Source organism: Takifugu rubripes, chromosome 13 (genome assembly GCF_901000725.2).
Source record: "Takifugu rubripes chromosome 13, fTakRub1.2, whole genome shotgun sequence".
In the NCBI taxonomy this organism is placed as follows: domain Eukaryota; kingdom Metazoa; phylum Chordata; class Actinopteri; order Tetraodontiformes; family Tetraodontidae; genus Takifugu; species Takifugu rubripes.
The window spans coordinates 10614882-10628390 of NC_042297.1; the positions used below are offsets into that span (position 1 = coordinate 10614882).

Genomic DNA, 13509 nt, shown 5'->3' on the forward strand with positions numbered 1-13509 from the left:
ACTGCCTGGTACCTCCGGGTGGTTGCGATATGGACAGTCCCTTTGCCAATGACCATACCCTTTGCAGGCATGACACTGATCTCGGCCTAAGTACCCGCCTATCAAGCCATATCCCTGCCTACCAAGTCTCCCACGCATGCCTCCTCTAGGGACAAAATCTTGCTGCGGACTTAACGGATCTGGCTGCATCTGCCGAAAAAACCGCCGACCCATCTGTTTCTCTTCCCTTCATTTATCATTAAGCTTTTTCCGTGCCTCATCTAACTGCATTCTTAGGAGCTGTTCCTGCGCTGTCACCACCCCCTCTTTCTTTCCCTGTTGTTTAGCTTTATATATGTTAATGTGGTGAGAGAAATGTCTCTCCCAGACTTCCGCTGTGCTACCTGGGAGGTCAGGATTTCCTTCCATAGCTTCTTTTACTGATTGTGGAAGTCCTAAAGTTATGGCCTGACGGAATAAAGTGGTATGCAAATTATCTGAGCCGGGATGGCACCCTGTGGCACACATCCATTCCTCTTTACACCTCGTAAGGAACCCATGTGCCAACTCACTTTCCTCCCACAATTCTAACTCACAATTTCCCGTACTTGAACCCTGAGCCTTTTCATATAATTCTGTCTGAGGATGAACCTGCTCTGGAAGCTCCAATTCTCCAATAAATGTAGCCGGAATTTTGTATGTATCTATCTTATTCTCACTCTCCTCTTTATCACTGCCATAAATCAATCTTGCCTTCTCCTCCCTGCGCTCAGCCCTGGCAAAACCTCCTGAGGGATCAACTCTTTTCACTTGTTTTATTTGATTGCTAGGTGTTTTAAAAATATCTAAAGTAGATTTTTGACTATCCTGTTTTTTAAATGTAGTTTGTTGGGAGATTTTAGGGCGAACCACCTGAGCTTCCTCTCTAAATTCATTTTTTCCTACGTTATCTTCAATCTCTTCCTGTCCCTGTTTCATTCTGCTGACCTGTCTCCAAAGTTCACACACTGTCTCACGTAACTCCTGCAGTTCTTTATCTCTGTCCACATCTAACTGACCACTGTTAACAGTCAAAACTGGCAATTGATATGGGGGTGGGGAAGAGGTAGTAGGTAATGATGGATAAAGAGTGGTGTTAAGTGTCAATGTCTGATTTAAATCTTCTAATGGAGGCTTCTCAACATTAGGCACTCGTGTGACCCCTTTAGATCTGCAATTGTGCACCGCTGCACATGCCACAGCCACAACATGTATCCTTCTGCGCTTATCTTCTAACTCCTTACCCTGTTTCTGCCATGCTTTCCCTGCTATAAACCCTAATTTTGGATTATCAAGATGCTCCTGTAATATAGTATGAATTTCTGACTCCCACTTACACAATGCTTCAGTTAAGTTAACCTTCACCTCTGGAGAAAGAAGAATCTTTTGCTTCTGAGCATCCTTCCACAACTTTTTTATTGCATCCAATTCTCTTTCCCTGACTTCTTTCATGTCACTCACCACCTGATCAAGAGTCCACTTCCACTGTTCTTCCACAGACTGAGGATAGGGAGAACATTCTCCCTGATCCCTACACGCTTTTCCACAATCCAGTTCCATCTTTAACTATGCTCCCAAGTGAGATTGAATGTGAATGACTCCAATGGTCAACTCAATGCCTCAGTGAAACAAGCTTCTAGATCAAACGTCTTTGATCCGGTTCCACTCTGGGGGTTAATTCCCAAGGACAAAGAGCCTTTTAATTCACGTTCACTCTGGCACTTTTCCACCCCACACAAAAACACAAATCTCGGGCGTCGGGAGTGTCCGTCCCGTCAACTACGCTCCGAGTCCCAACCCAAATCTTTATGATATACAGTGCACTGCATACAGCAATACAGCACTGTACTAGTTCCGGTTTACTCTAACCGTTACAGCACTGTACTAGTTACGGTTTACTCTAACCGTCTATTCCCTGTTTTTCAACAGTACTTCCCTGTGTATTTCAACAGTACTTCCCTGTATATTTCAACAGTACTTCCCTGTATATTTCAACAGTACTTCCCTGTATATTTCAACAGTACTTCCTGCAGTCAATATTTTTATATTTGTATCTGGAATTTATAACTAGGACACTTCAATTGACAGTGACGACAAATTTTTGGAAATAGCCAATCTGCAGAGCTTGATTAAACAGGTGTCTGCTTACCTTTTTATTAGGGATCCCTTGTCGTCAGTTGTCCTCCGAAGTGACCGTTGTTGAATTCTTTGCCTCAGATGACTTCTCTCTTCATCACGTCGGGGTCACCAAATTGTTGGATCGCGATACCTCCTGTATGTAGCTGCCGATCCGCGTGTTCGTTGAATGAAGACTTCGAGAAGTAAAGTACCAATTTCAAAATGTATTTGACAATAGAACCAATTCCAGATACAAATATTACAGAGCTCCGGGCCAGTTCATAACCCTAGCAACAACAAAGTTAATTGTCAGGGCACGAAGTCTGACAAGCTAACTATCCCTTGGCCCAGTCCTTTATAGTCACACACATGCAAATTCACAATGTCCATGCAATCCCCCGCTGAGATGTCCCCGTCCTCTTCCTCCAGTCCCTTTGGTGTTGGTAGAGTTCTTCTCTTCCATTGTTTTCCCAGGCCAGATCCCATTCTTCATGCAAATGTGATCATCATCAACCCCCCTGATGTCCTGTTTACAATGAGTGTTTGACACCCCCTGCCTGACTGGCTCCTGAGATAACAGTAGATCAAACAACAATCCTGCAAATGTCTCTGTTCTTAATTACATTTAGTCTACCTTGCCTAACTTCTAAGGGAAGACAGGAACATATGGTGAAACACATAACAACAAGATAAAGACAATTCTCAACAGGTTGTTAAATCAATGGTTTGCTTTTCGTGGCTAATTAGCTAATGATGCGCTAAACAGCACGTGCATCCATCCAACGTGGAAGGCTAAAGTGGAGACGAAAGGACGACGGAAGGAAGAGCAGGGCAACAGGATCTCGCGCCAGCCCTGCGAGGAGTTCAAGACCATCCATAAATTTCAAGTTGTTTTCCTTAAAAATCAATTCGTTTTTAACTTTTCTTTGATTTTTTTTACAAAGATAATTGACTAAATTCAAAATACCCACGTCTTCCATTAAGCCTTACTGTAACAGGTTGCGCAGTACAATATAATGTGATGAAATTCCTTATTAAAATAACCAAAGACCAAATCCATATGTCACGGACGGGGTGATCAGGACCCGAACGCAGGCCAGGACACAGTGGTAAAATGGTCAAACAATCTTTATTTACAGGGGGCACAGAAAGAACACGAGGAACACGAAGGCAGCCCTCCGGGGCTGCGGAGGGAACAGGGGCGGCCCTCCAGGGAAACACGGAGCAGGAGCACACGACGAGGGAGACAAACAAGACCTGACAAGACGAACAGAACACCCTCACAAGACAAACAGAATACCCTGGCACTGACAGGCAGGCGCAACCTGCTTAAATAGGCAGCACGATGTAAATTGCCTACAGGTGCGCCCGCCAGCAGTGCCAGCTGCCACCAATTGTGCCCCACACCACCCCCTGCAGCACAACGACCTACACAACCCAGAAACCCTGACACCATATAAACAGAAAATGTCCGCATCACATGCAGGAATGTACAATCAGGATTTTGTCAAACGTGATAATGAACAGGAACACATTAAAGTTTTCTTATTTTCTCTACAAGGCAAGTCTTACCAAATGTAGTTAAATATGAACATTGGTACGACACCAAGACTGGATGCACAGTCCATCATCCCCCCTTCCTGGAATCACATCACCATATCTCTTCAATAGGGCTTTGGACTCCCAGTAAAAGTCAAATTGAAGGTGAGAAGTTTGAGCCCTGGGGCCTGGGATTAGGGTTAAGGTCCCGGGTTAGGGTCCAGGTAAGGGTTAGGATTAGGGCCCGGGATTGGGTTAGGGTTATGGCCCAGGGTTAGGGCCTGGGATTTGGTTACGGTTAGGGCCCAGCGTTGGGGTTAGGGCCCAGGGTTAGGGTAAGGGTTAGGGCCCAGGGTTAGGGTTCAGGTTCAAGTTAGGGTTAGGGCCCAGGGTTAGGGTTCAGGTTCAGGTTCAGGATTGGGTTAGGGTTTGTATCAAAGCAAGGACAGAGGCAATTTAAACAAATGTCCACAAGGTGAGTAATAAACATTTGTTCTTAAAACTATTTTTCATTCAATCCATCTGGCAGAAGAGTATTCAGGAGATAAATCCATTTTCTTTCCGTTCTCCTCTGCTGGGGCGTGGTCCAGTGTGGATTGGCTTCCAAGATCGTGGCTTTCAGAGCTGGCTATCCATGCAGTAAGAAGTGTTGTATAATAGGAATGTAAATGTTATGTTGTTTGCAGATATTGTACTTATATTGATAAAACCTGGTTTGAAATGTGTTGCCTGTCTCGCCCACATACTGCATCCCACAAATGTTACAGAAGATTAAATAAACACAATTTTTGGTAAGAGGGCCAGTTCCTAGTTGTGTTTTAAATACATTTTTATTACATTTGTTCTGTACCCACAGGCAATGTTGAAAAAAATCTCCTTCCCCTGTGGCTTTAGGAGTTGATAATGGTTTGAGTTTGGCCTTTACTAAATAGTCTTTCAAGTTCCTCAACAATCTGCAATCTGATACAATCGGTCTTCCAGGGGGAGTCTCATGGGGTTTGCTCCACTTCTCAGGCTCCTTATGAATTTTTGGCAACATATAAAAGCATCTCAGTCTGGGTTCTTCACTGCCGATTAAATAGGTTTTCTGTTTTGAATTGATGAATTTTTTATCATACAATGTTTGATCAATTTGTTTTACCATAGGGATGGTTTCTACATAGATTGGTTTATCTAATTGTATATAATAATTTTTGTCAAACAATTGTCTGTGACCCTCCAGAACATATTGGTCCCTATCCATGATAACTACCGCACTGCGCTTGTCTGCTGGTTTTATTAAAATCAATGGATTATTTTGTAAGGATCTTAAAGCTTCTACTTCCGCTCTGGTCAGATTGGGTTTAATACTTTTAATTTTACATTTGGGGTCAAAATGTTCTAGATCCCGTTGTATAATTTTTGTAATATTAACAAGTACGTTAAATCAAAATCAAATCAAATCAATCTTTATTTATATAGCGTCTTATACAATCAAAATTGTTTCAAGGTGCTTTCCAGAATCCCAGGGCCTGACCCCAGACAAGCAACAGTGGCAGGAAAAACTCCCCTTTAACAGGAAGGAAGAGGAGGGGAGGAGAGGAGAGGAGAGGAGAGGAGAGGAGAGGAGAGGAGAGGAGAGGAGAGGAGAGGAGAGGAGTGGAGTGGAGAGGGGGGGAGGGGACAGAAGAGGACAGGAGGAGAGGAGGGGAGGGGACAGGAGAGGAGGAGAGAGGAGAGGAGAGGAGAGGAGGGGACAGGAGAGGAGGGAGGAGGAGAGAAGAGGAGAGGACGGGCACAGAGCACAAAACACATACAAAACTACACTATTTATGCAAGCCGCCGGCCGACTGGCCTACTGACCTCTGACCCCGCTGACCCACTCAACCCGACTCTACCGGCAGCTTATTTTCATTAATATAATGTATTTCTGTATGTATTTCTGTATGTTCTACCTATTCTCTCCTCTACCTGTCCCCCCCCTCTCCTCTCCTCTCTCTACCCAGCCCCCCATCAGCAGGAGGGTCCCCCTACATGAGCCTGGTCCTGCTCAAGGTTTCTTCCTGTTAAAGCAGTGGTCTCAAACTCAATTTTCCTGGGGGCCGCTGGAGGCAGAGTCTGGGAGAGGCTGGGCCGCATCAGGTTTTCCACAAGAAAAGCTCTGATCAAAACATTCAAATGTTCTCAAATATCTTATTTTTTTAAACACAAAATAAGATGAAAAATAAATAAACAACTTAAGAATGAATAAGAGAATAATTCACTCAATCACTAATAATAAAAGAAAAATTGTCTGTGCTCATCACCCACCTTTGTCTTCACTGCAGGCCTTGAAAAAGACCTGTTTGGGACGGTGTAATAGATCTTATATACGGTGTAGACTATGGGATGTAAGGATGAGAAACCAACCACAAAACAATTAAACTATCAAACTAAACAGGGTCAATTAAAAGGATGCAGATAGTGGATTCAAGAGTGGCCTCAGCACATGACCTCTGCTGATGTCACCTCGTGCTCACCTCCTGCTTCACAGAACTTGTTGTGACGCCTGAAGACGTCCGCGGCTGCCAGACAACAGCTGACGTTAAACAAGAAGCTCCGCAGCTTCCAACGTTGTGACGTGATCTCCTGCAACAGGTCCAATTTATCATCAGGCAACGTCTGCACCAGCAGGGTTTCCCTTTGTTGCCCTACTATTGTGAGAGTAAAATCTAAACTGTGCTTTTCTGGTCAACTTCTTAATAGATTCATTTCATGTAAACTGCTTTATAATTAAGACTGAAGATATAAACATGGTGGGTTTTATGCGTTAGCTTCTGAAGGTCTCCTAGACAGACACACAGTGTGAGTAAGCAGGAAGTGTTACAGTTGAGCTCCGCACACTGAAACAGGAAGCACCAAAATTAAATCCAGCTGAGTTGGACTGATTCATCAACTCTGAGCCACATAGAATTTAAGTACACAGCAGCTTGATGTTGTTGAAAAACCTTGTAGGAACATGTCTGATCAACAGGTTCAACCCCGGTCAAGAAACAGACGCAGCTCAAACCTCTTCAATGCCGGTGTAATCCACCTCAAAATCACAAGTGTAGTTGAAACTCATAGCATTCCTCAAACCAAATGACTATTAACTCCTAGTTCTTAGCACAACTAAGTAAAACCCTCATCCCTCCTGCACGCGTCATAAATGAACTTTATTGCTCTAGATCTATTCGACGACAGCAAAAGTGGCTTCTCCAAGTTGTATTAGCTAAAAAAAATATAATTTCTCACTTACAGCACATCTTTCTTCACAAACTGTTGGCAGCTTGTCTCAGAGGGCCGTGAAAGTGTGTTTGAACCTGTTGAAGGGAAGATGGAAGTGCTGCTGTCTCAAGTACTGCACTGCCCTCTAATGATCGCTAAATTCATATATCTGTGTGTGTGTGTGGGTGTGGGAGATGCTTGCCATCCAACACTCCTGGAACCAGAATCATAATGCTTCTGATCATCAAAACTAAAATGAAAGAGTGAACACAAAACGCTGTTCACTTCTGGGTTCACATCGTGTCTTCTGGTCACCTGCCATAGTCAGGGTTAGGGTCAGGGTTAGGGTTAGTGGTTAGGATTAGAGTTAGGGGTTAGGGTTAGAGTTAGTGGTTAGGGTTAGGGTTGGGTTAGGGTTAGGGTTAGGGTGAGGGAGTGAGCACTCTTTTCTGTTAGGGTGATGAGCATGTGTAGCAGAGAGCTTGCTATGAACATGATAAAACCATTTTTGTGAGTACCTACAGAAAGAAACAACTCATTAAATCCACAAGTGTATTGGACAGTCGAAACAGAAATAAGAAACGGTTGGATCAAATTGATGAGTGTGGTTTTAGTGTCTTGGCTGATTGGTAAAAGGTTAGTTGCTTAGTTAATCATCCCTTAGTTAGTTGCTTTGATGGCGTGGCGTTCCAACCTGGGGCCTGTGAGTGCTCCAGATACTTCAACTCACTGTATGTTTCAGTGAGTTGAGGACACCCCATACTCTCGGAAGACTGTGTAATCATGTGCAACTTTATTAGCAGCGTCCCCGTGACATGGCACCAACAACAGAGCAACATCCTTTCTGCCCCAACACAATGCAACACACTCTGGTCGCTATGGTAACGTTTAAACATACCTTCAAAATAAGACACAACACAAAAGCAAAGTGCATGAAAATGCTCGCTGTTCACAGCAGCACTGAATCAGTGGGAGCCCTGAGACGGTCCCATCTTGGGCTTATGGGGGACAATGAAACCCGAAGTGTGCTACTTGGGTCCATTCTGCTCCGTAACTTGGTTTTGGGTGCCATCACTGCAGAAAACCCTGCTTCCCACAGATACGATGTGGGCAATGGCACCAGGGTTTTCAGTGCTGTTGTGGCGATCTCGGGGTTTCTGCCATGACTTTAATCCAGAACAACGGCAGAGTTGATGTCTCCAACAGAGGTTTAAGGCCCCCGTCATCTCCAGCAGTTGATCTTCTTCACACATCGACATGCTGGATTCACCCGGTTTGGTGACGAATGGGTCGCGGATCTATTCCTTGGCAGTTGGTGGATCTTTTGTGGTCGGGACGTAGCGCTCGAACTCCTCTGACAGCAGGGACAGGTGTTCGTGCACCAGCACCAGGGTGCGGGTTCCTCTTCTGTCCCTTCATTGGGCCGGTTCCCCTTCGCAAAGAAACTTTCTAAAGAAGTTTGTTTTTGCTCATTTTGCTAGCTTGGAATTTCATTTAGCGGGATGGATCACGTGACTTGTGGTGCGTCAAGTGAGACGGATGTAAGAATCCGGACACTTTTCAAAATAAAACATCATCTTCGAATTTTTTTTTTTTTTTTTTTTTTTAAAAAGGAAATTATTTTTTCTTTCTGTGCGGCCCGGTACCAAATGGGGGTTGGGGATACCAACGCCATGAGTCAAAGGTTTTCCCCAGCAGACCACGTCTGTATGGCGCAACTTTGATGCTTGGATAATTTCGCGACGAAAGTTCCTGTGTCGAGTTATTATCATATTATTAACGTGCAGTTCATCTTTACTATTGAACAGATGTTATGGATGTATGAGAGAGAAATCCACTTCTCGAGTCTCCAGCTGATTTGTTTTGAGCGATTCATTGTTGATTATTCTACGTTTAGTTGCGGCCAGTTACATAAGAAGCCGCATGCAGAAGTTTCGGTTTACCAGAAATGAAACTAAGTATGTCGTGGGAGAAATGGGAGTGGTTGTTGGTTCTGACAGCTATCAGCTGTTTGTGGAGACTATCATTTCGTTTTCTCTCGATCAGAAGAGGCTTCAGGCTCTGAGATTATTTATTCCTGCAATTTATTTTTAAAAATCTGCATCACTTTTAATTGTACAATGGAATCTTCGACAAACAGTTTAGGTTTTCCGCAACAGATTTGTCCGGGGGAACACCTGACTTTGGAGGAATTAAGAAACCGTCGTCCTGAGAACGGCTACATTTATTTAACCATGCCTGATTATCCTCGTCCACAGTTTCACCTGTTTTATGTGAAACACGACACAAACAGAGCCGGCCTGGAGGGCGTTCATGCTGACAATGGCTTCCGTTGTCCGTCTAAAGACCCTTACGTATGGTGGAGCATGGTGGTGACACCTAAAGACATCCAGTCTGCTGAGAACAGGATGCTGGAGGAAACCTACCCAGATCGCACAGAGGAACAACGCCTAATGCAGCCAAGGTTTCTGGCACACTTTGCCACCTCTGCAGCCTTCAGTGAGACTTCCAGACTGGGCTCATTCCGCTTCACCTTCACACTCAGAGAAGTGCTGGATGCTTACGGAGAGCAGGTAGAGGAAACGTTCCCAGCGGCTTTCTTTGATTTGTTGTCAGCTAAAAGCACATTGTGTCACAATGGGAATACCGTGCTATGTCCTGATGAGCTGCTCAACACATTTGCCATATAAATGTTCTTTATCGTCCTCAGTTTTGCGACGGTGAAAAGCCCGTCATGAGGGTATACAAGACCACCCTGTACAAAAAAGAGATCATGTATGCTGTGTTGGTCCATAGCCCAAAACTCAATGGGGAATTTTCTGACTTTCCTTTGCTGACCGATGACACGAGTCCTGTCTGCGGGTACAACGAGGAGGCGGGCCACATGATCTGGAAGGCTGAAGCCATGTGTGACACTCACAGGTCAGTGCCCCTCTCTACTGTGAATGGAAACCCAATTTATAACAAGAAAATGGGTGACGGAGGGTGAGGATGGTGTTGGTGGTGTCTGGGTGTGACTCATGTATTTATGAGCAGGTACCACTTGATGAGGGATGATACTGAAAACAGGATGACAGCAGAACCTTGGAATGAGTTCCCTCAATATTTTGTTTGGGATAACGTCACCCTCGCGTTCCATGTGGGCAAAAAGGTAAACCTGAGTGAGCACTCTTTTCTGAGCTGTAGCTGGTTATCCACATGTAAACTGGTCGTTTATCTGGGGACATCTTATTATTTTTTCCTCAGAATTTTTGTCTCTAAAATTTACAAAAAGACAAAACACACACAGACACGCACACTTGCGCGCACACACACACACACACACACACACACACACACACACCCCAGACCAGTTCTAAAACCATCAGCATTTTATTTTTGACCATCAACCATCAGTTTGAATCTCATTTCTCATTGCTTCTGCTGCTCTTTTTAGGTGTGGACCTTTGGCAGAGACAAATTGAGAGACAGCCTCACCATCAGCAGCCCGGACGGTATTACATATAAACATGAGTTTTTTGACCGTCCCGAAGCTCTGAGGATTGTTCAGCAGCTCTGGCCTGAGTACCAAGAAGATCGGGTGGAACCTGATCAGGATGTGGAGGAAAGAGGCAAATATTGACACAGAAGAAGAAAAGCAGGTTTCTGTCCTGTAGAATTTATTCCCTGAATAATACTCTGAGATGTGAATCATTGCTCGTTTATATTACCTGAATCTACTCAACATTAACTTTCTCCAGATGCTGCTTTAACAAACTGCAGTTGGTCCAAAATGCAGCGGTGCATCTTTTAACTTGTACAAAATACATTTGATTTGATTTTAGCTTCACCATTTGGTGTCATTATTGATTTAAAACATCTTTGGTTTGCTTTTAATGTCTTCATGAAGCAGCCCCCACATTCCGCTTGGTCACTCAGATCTGAGGGGCTTTTCAAATAAGCTGCGGGGGGCTGACTTTTTGGAAGTCTTAGGTACACGTGTTCTAAATGATTAAGTGATTTTGATTGGTCTTAATGAGGAGGCTGATCAGTCCTGTTGCCTGCTAAAGGGGCTGGCTCTGTCTTTCCAAGCTTGATTGTAACAGATAATATTTAAATAAAGTTCAACTAAATGTTCAAATTTGGAATCACTGTGCACAACTTTAAACCATGCAAACACATTTGTCTCACAAATCCACACCTGCCTAGAAGACAAAGACATGGGGAGGAGAGTAAAGACTACATAAATGCGACATAAACAGAAAACAGAACTTTGCATTCTAGCATAGCCTGCGTATGTACGGTTATTTACTGAAGTAACATTAATAACCAGCCTAACTAGATCGGTGCGTTGAAAGAGAAAAATATATTCAGCCCTGAGCAGCGCTGCAGCATGAATGGAGACTTGAGTGCTATGTCACACACAAACACACACCGTGACAGCCTGTGTGTGTCCATAACACTCAAACACAGAGTTCCCTCACAGTGTCGTCGCCCAGCTGAACAAAGAGGAGAGATACACAGTTATGGGATGGCCATCATCCTGCCTCAGCGCCACGCAAGGCTTCAGACCGCCATCGTCACCCTCGGCATCCTGTCAGGTGAGACGCAAGCTGCTGACATCACAGCAGACCTCTGACATCACAGCAGACCTGACATCACAGCAGACCTCTGACATCACAGCAGACCTGACATCACAGCAGACCTCTGACATCACAGCAGACCTGACATCACAGCAGACCTCTGACATCACAGCAGGCCTCTGACATCACAGCAGACCTCTGACATCACAGCAGACCTCTGACATCACAGCAGACCTCTGACATCACAGCAGACCTCTGACAACAGAACGCAGCAGCCTCACAGGATGCATCACCGGTCAGTGCGACTGCTGCACGGCACTGATGCTAACTAGTCTTCTCAGAATGATTTTCAGTTTCATTGGTAGAGAGAGAAATGGGGTACTTCTTGTCAAAGTGACAGGTTGACCTTTCCCTGAACCCGCCCACATCTGTCCCCCCCACCCCCCTTTCCTGCCTGTCCCGCCATTCTCCCTTGCCCGCCTGTTTTTAATAAGGGCAACAGTTACAAAACAGTTACAAAACAGTTTTGCCATAGTCCTGGCATAGCCATCTGTGGACAACATGAGTAGTTCTACATCCGTGATTGGTGAGACGGCTGTGACCGTTATAAGAGAATTGTGTGGAAAAGTAGTTGAAAAATCCACGGTGTTTGTACAGCGTTCTCAGGCGTCACCTTCTGAGCCTTTGCAGCAAGAATGGTCTTTGGAGCCTTATAGTCAAACAGGGAGTTTTGGGTATGTGTTCCGTTACAAGACGGGGGAGCTGATTCTCTATCAGCGGGAAGAATCTTCCAGTGAGGGGCCTATGTTGTCGGCTACGATGTCTTCCAATGACTGGGGTGTGTTGAAACTGATCAAACCGAGAATGGTGTGTGTGACTGAAGAAGGCTGTGAAGAAAGAAACAACACAGAACAGAAACCTTCCACAGAACAAACATTTGTGAAACATTTGTGAAAACTAGAGAAGAGAAAACTATTGGAGAAAGTTAGACTGTTAGAACCCTAACACTGTGGTTCAGAAGAAAAGAGAAAAGAGTTGGTGGCCTCAAGTAAGAAATTTAGGGGCCTACGTTGTCTTCCGGTGTCCGAGGTGTGTAACTGAAGAAGCTTAAATCCCGTGGAGACCTGGAGGCCCTCCTGGAGAAAAACATTCTTAACATGAGTTATATCGCCTGAGCCTGTTGTTTGGTAGAGTTCCCGCCTCCTGAACAGGATGAGAGGCCAGGAGAAGGGGGGTCAGAGAGCAGCCCCTCACCCCTTACACACATGGCCCCTCCTAAACTTTCTCCTCAGCAAGGGGGAGGAGGGCTAGGAGAAAATCCATCCGATCTCTCTCCTGAGCGGGGTGAGAGGTTTTTTAATGATTTTAACACATGGAGAACAAGACGCTCCTTTAACATTCCCACTCGGGGAAATGTGCCTGACATTGCAACATTCTATCGAGATGTAACAGGGGTTATCAGCGAATTGGTGGATGTTGCCAGACGACATAGTAGTCGCAATGATTTAATACAGTTGGAGGTGGTGGGTGAAAACGTACACAATCATGTTACAGTTGCTGTGGATGAACAAGGTGAAAATATTCTACCGGCTTTTAATGGAATGCTAGATCGGATTGTGCAGTCAAACGGTATCATTTCATCGGATGAGAATATAGAATTCATCCTTCACGTGGTGCAGAACCCAGGAGGAGGTGCCAAACGTAAGATGGAGAAAACTCTAGACTGTGAAATCATTGACAAAAAAAGACGTCACTTATTTATCGTAGACAACAGAGACAACCAGCTTTGCTTCGCCATCAGTCTAGCTCACGTTATCTACCCGAAACTTACTGAAAGAGAATGCCTTGATATTGCGAGGAAGTTGCAGCATCAGGCTGGTTTAAATGATGAGACCCCCGTCACTTTCAGTGACATTGGTAAATTTGAAAATATTCTGGGGCGTAAAATTGTTGTGTTTTACAGAACATGTAAACCCCTCTCACATTATGAGACAAAATTCTCTGATCGTTCCAATCAGTTGTTTCTCTTTTTACTACAAAATCACTA

General features: G+C 44.5%; 1 protein-coding gene across 1 annotated transcript; it reads left to right on the top strand.

The window, feature by feature from the left end:
- Positions 1-8816: 8816 nt before the first annotated feature.
- Positions 8817-11020, top strand: LOC105419891 (uncharacterized). Its single transcript, XM_011621638.2, has 4 exons — positions 8817-9473; positions 9611-9822; positions 9937-10051; positions 10337-11020. The coding sequence occupies exons 1-4, from the start codon at positions 9021-9023 to the stop codon at positions 10520-10522; spliced, it is 966 nt and encodes a 321-aa protein (XP_011619940.1). The 5' UTR covers positions 8817-9020; the 3' UTR covers positions 10523-11020.
- The last annotated feature ends 2489 nt before the right edge of the window (positions 11021-13509 follow it).